Here is a 4,960-nt window from a genome sequence, read left to right as displayed (position 1 = left end):
TACTCCAATTCCAAACCGTGCATCAACTTATGACCCAAGCTGGGAAAATAAATGGTTTGGATGGTGCTGCTAGTTTTTGAGGGTTGGATTCACTTGGCTTGCCCAATCAAAGTTTACCTCTAATTTTAGTATCAACCTAGTTTCTAATATTGATGATTTATTGTCCTATTAGGAGATATTCGAATCTTCTTTTTTACCTATTGCTTTGCCTATAAGTTGCATACCAACATTGTCAATTCTAGGGCTACCATCCATAACACAACCTTCTTATTAAATTAAAAACATTATAGATCATCAAATAATATAATGATATTGCTGAACAAAAGCACTAAGATATCTAATTCATTTGAAAGCACTTTTGAAATTAATAACACATGAATCATTGAAGATAAGGTTAACACCTCAACCCCAAACTTGTTAAAAAATTGAAGTAATTACTAGTTTACTACCTAATTCAATATCACCACCTACCATCTAGCACTAATGTTCGACATGAAATAGAGTCAAACATAACTTAGTTGATCAGGTTACTTACACTCTGCTCATAGTGTTGTCAATTTTTATGTATGAGACTAAAAAGAATTCTAGATTTCTAATTAATTAATAAAAAAAACTCTTAATAATATGCAGCAACTTGAGTTTCGAACTCTAGATTACTGATTTATTAATGAAAAAAATCTCAATAATACACCGCAATTGAGTTTCAAATTCTAGATCACTGATTGATTAATGAGAAAAATCATAATAATACACGATAGCTAAATCTTGAACTCTATATTTTTATTGATAGATTTATAAAAATTACTAATAAATTTTGATATATAGACACACACGAGCATGTGTGTGACATGTGCTCGAGTAGCCAAGCACCTCGCGTGTTGCTTTTTTTTTGTGTTTTTTTTATGTTTTTTTTTTTAAATCTTAGATTTCTTAAATCCTAAACCTAAAATATTATACCTTAAATTTTAAATCTTAAACCCTAAAAAAATTAAGCACCCTAAATACTATATCCTAGACACTAAATATTATACCCTAAATTTTAAATCTTAAACCTAAACTTACAAAAATAAAAAATAAAAATTACACATCTTAAATACTATATATCCGAATGAGCATCTAAATTTTTTTTCATTTTTTTTTTTTTTTTTTTAATTTGCTATAACTCAATCTTTCTAATTGGCTTAATCTTAGCGTTAAAAAAAAAAAATCTCTATCTGAGATGCCTGGATTGATATAGATACCTCAGTCAAAATTAAAAAAAAAAAATCAAAATTTACAATTAAGAAGTTTTGATTATATCAAAATAGTATATAGTTTATTAGATTTGAACCATCGCTACACTCTGTAAGTTAAAATTTCTATTAATAATAATACATAGATAGAAATAAATTAATATTTAAAAATATTTAAATAATAAAAATAGTAAGATTTGAATATTAATTCAATGATATTTTAAAATCGTAAGTGCCTATTTGTATTCCAAATTGGAACAAATATTTAAGTGTTTCATGACTTTTTACTTTTTAGGCATGAGGATTGTCCTTCGTACCTTTCTTTCAATTTGGTGGAGGCCACCGACCATGCTGCGGCTGACCCATGTCGTGCATCCCGTGTCACGTGCCTAACCAACGCACTCAATCACATGCACAGGGAACGATCCGAGCCCGGTCCCCACCAGCACATATTCTCTGATCTATTATTTAGAGAGGATGATTTATAATACAATTATACCCGGATGATAATCATAATATGATTCCATCATAATAGATTGTGATTTTTTTTTTAAATTCATATTCCTATTTAAGAGGGGTGTCCTTCGAGTGACCTTCGATTATCTGTCCCGATCTAAATTACAACCTAAATAGGAAGGTAAACATAGGGAGATCACAATCAATTGTGGTTGCGATCTTACCGCAATTGGATTGTGGATCATCTCCTTTGATGCGACGATAGGAGGAGGCTCACCTGGCACGGGGTCACCCGATAAAGTGGAGGTCAAAGTCAAGATCAACGCCCTAGTGTCAAAGGGCCGAATGGAGGATACATGCAACGGCTAGTCGAGACATGTAGGACTCGATCGGCGGGAGACATGTCCGGATGGACAAATCCTTCCAACTCGGGAGAATATCATAGGCAAGCGCTCAAGTCATATTACCAAAACGTCGAGGGAGACCAAATAGTTTGTCCGAACTGAGGAAGTCAGGTCACTACACACACCGCATGCAAGAGTAACTGAAGTTGATAGATCAGAAGACTCCCGACTGAATGGATACCCACTCGACCAAGTAGCGGGACCTGATCATGGACAGAGCGAAGTCTTGGCCAAGCGGCTGATCCACTTGGCCAAGCAGTAAGATTGTGATTCTTGTGACATCATATCATAGGACATCGTGGAGGACATGGTCACGAACATGTTGGAGGATGTGACCATGAACATATCGAAGAACGCGCCCATGCTTCGAGGAACATCCATGTCGTCCACCAGAACTTTATATAAAGAGGAGTTCATCATCGACGAGAGTACATGTGATTGACTATTTATGTATATATAATTCTACTGTTTTACTTCTCCATATTTCAATAATTAATTTAAATGTCAAAGGACCAACATTAACGACCCCTTCATCAGTAAAATCGTCATATCTGAATTTTCCACTTGTCCATTTTTAGATACGATCGCCCTTATAAAAAAAAACTGCATCAAAGGATCCGATCCGGGTCCCCACGGATCAGAGAGGATGACAACTTTAAGTATATTATTATACTTAGATGAATGGTAAATTCCTGAAGGAGACATTTTCTTCAAGAAAAAAAATTTTCTTCCGTTCTTTGACCATTTGACAGCCTACTGTATCTTGACCAGGGATCCAAACATGCCGTTCATTAGCGGTCTAGCCTCCTTTACTTTATATATATATATATATATAATTCAAATATCCACTTAGATGTAATCAATTTAATTTAGTTTCAAGGAAATTTTTTATTTTTTTGAATGAATCCACTAAATAAAACGGCATTACGTAGGGACCACAGGACCAGAAATAAAAATCATGGGGAAGATCTGAACTGCATTTACACCTTTATTGCTCGTGATCGTGGTGCGTAAATTAATGCTATCAAAATAATTCGAACCGAATTTATAAAGACGGTCCAAACCAACGCCGTGTACTCTGTTCCAGATCTCTCCGGATTTTGCCATTCCGGTGATCTTCTGTCTTTGCCATGGGTTCCAACGCCGCCGAGGCCGCCTCTGCGTTTCAACTTACGCCGGAGGAGGACGATGAGGCGTGCGTTCGCGCCCGCCAACTCACCACCGGCGCTGTCCTCCCCATGGTCCTCAAGACCGCCATCGAGCTCGGCCTCCTCCAGATGCTCGTCGACGCCGGCCCCACGGCGGCGCTGGGTCCCGACGAGATCGCCGCTCGCCTGCCCACGCAAAACCCCTCGGCCCCCGACATGATCGACAGAATTCTCCGCTTGCTCGCCGCCAACGACATCGTCCGCTGCGCCGCCGCCGAAGGCGGCCTCCGGAAGTACTCCCCGGCTCCCATCTGCAAGTACCTCACTGACAACGCCGCCGCCGCCGGATCCATGGGCAACCTAGTCTTGATGCATCAAGATAAAGTCATGATAAACATTTGGTGCTAAAACGGATCCCTCTGTTCGATTTCTTTCGTGAAATATAGCAAACGATTATTTTTGACGGCGAATCGAAACAGGCACGGCTTGAAGGAGGCGATCCTGAACGGCGGCCACCCTGTGCTGGCGGCGTACGGCATGACGACTTTCGAGTACCAAGCCGGCGATCCGCGGTTCAACAAGGTGTTCAACAACGCGATGAAATCCGTCTCCTCCCTCGTCGTCAAGCATCTCCTTCCCAAATACAACGGCTTCGACGGCGTCGGAGTTCTCGTCGACGTCGGCGGAAACGTCGGCGGCAACATCCACATGATCACCTGCTTCCACCCCCACATCAAGGGCATCAACTTCGACCTCCCTCACATCATCGCCGGCGCTCCGCCGTTGCCAGGTCCCAATACTAATTACTCACACACATCGTCAAAAGTAGTAATTAATCACGGCGATCCATTATACCGCAGGAGTCGAGCACCGTGGCGGAGACATGTTCGAATCAGTTCCCGCCGGCGACGCCATTTTCCTCAAGGTTCTAAAGCTTAAAACACACAATAATTAGCAACCATGTTGTCGATTTAATTTGCCCTGCATAACAAGTCGTCCTGCAGTTGATTCTCCATGACTGGAGTGACGAGCTGTGCGTGAAACTGCTGAAGAACTGCTGGAAATCGTTGCCGGAGAAAGGCAAGGTGATCGTGGTGGAGGCCGTCGTTCCGGCGGTGCCAGACTCGAGCGCAAAGTCGAAAGTCATACTCCAGTTGGACCTGTGCATGATGGCGTACAACGTGGGCGGGAAAGAGAGAACAGAGGAGGAGTTCAGGGCTCTGGCGGTGGCCGCCGGCTTCCGAGGCTTCAATCTTTCTCCGGTGTTTGCCGACTCTTTTGTCATGGAATTCATCAAATAGATTGACTCCCGTCTTCTTATGTGTCGATTTCTTGATCCAGATCAATAAACTTTGTGGGTGCTTTTCATGATCTGTTGAATATGAGCTCGCAGATCTATCTCACTTTATGGGTGTTTAATCTGTTGAAATCGAACAGAAATTTCATGGAGTTTTGCAGTCGATCGACATGAGGCTGCCTGTTTCCGCACGATGGCTCTGGACAAAATGTCGATAAAGTTGATTGTTTTTTTACCAGTGGGGTTGCGTGTTGGCCACCATAATGTTAAAAAATGGGTTGTGTGTTGGCAATCATAATATTAAAAAATAATAATTTCAATTAAACTATCTTATCAATTTGATCCTATGAAATTTTTTCATCAGTCATCAGGATAAATCAAGAAACGTACGCGACGATCAACTCAGCATCCTTTGATTACGCC

The 4,960-nt window shown here is 40.6% G+C and overlaps 1 protein-coding gene across 1 annotated transcript; it reads left to right on the top strand.

Annotated features, from left to right (window-relative positions):
- Window positions 1-2,955: 2,955 nt before the first annotated feature.
- On the top strand, window positions 2,956-4,728 carry LOC122034804 (caffeic acid 3-O-methyltransferase-like). Its single transcript, XM_042594159.1, has 4 exons — window positions 2,956-3,641; window positions 3,720-4,030; window positions 4,101-4,165; window positions 4,245-4,728. The coding sequence occupies exons 1-4, from the start codon at window positions 3,223-3,225 to the stop codon at window positions 4,539-4,541; spliced, it is 1,092 nt and encodes a 363-aa protein (XP_042450093.1). The 5' UTR covers window positions 2,956-3,222; the 3' UTR covers window positions 4,542-4,728.
- Window positions 4,729-4,960: the final 232 nt, after the last annotated feature.

Source organism: Zingiber officinale, chromosome 11B (assembly GCF_018446385.1).
Source record: "Zingiber officinale cultivar Zhangliang chromosome 11B, Zo_v1.1, whole genome shotgun sequence".
Taxonomy (NCBI): Eukaryota; Viridiplantae; Streptophyta; class Magnoliopsida; order Zingiberales; family Zingiberaceae; genus Zingiber; species Zingiber officinale.
This window is presented reverse-complemented; position numbering and strand designations above follow the sequence as displayed.

What these genes read in the sequence shown, in the direction of transcription:
- LOC122034804 (XM_042594159.1), top strand. Translation starts at nt 3,223, where the DNA reads ATGGGTTCCAACGCCGCCGAGGCCGCCTCTGCGTTTCAACTTACGCCG. An exon ending in AAAGTCATGATAAACATTTG is followed by an intron (nt 3,642 to 3,719) that starts GTGCTAAAACGG and finishes GAATCGAAACAG; the next exon opens with GCACGGCTTGAAGGAGGCGA. An exon ending in CGGCGCTCCGCCGTTGCCAG is followed by an intron (nt 4,031 to 4,100) that starts GTCCCAATACTA and finishes ATTATACCGCAG; the next exon opens with GAGTCGAGCACCGTGGCGGA.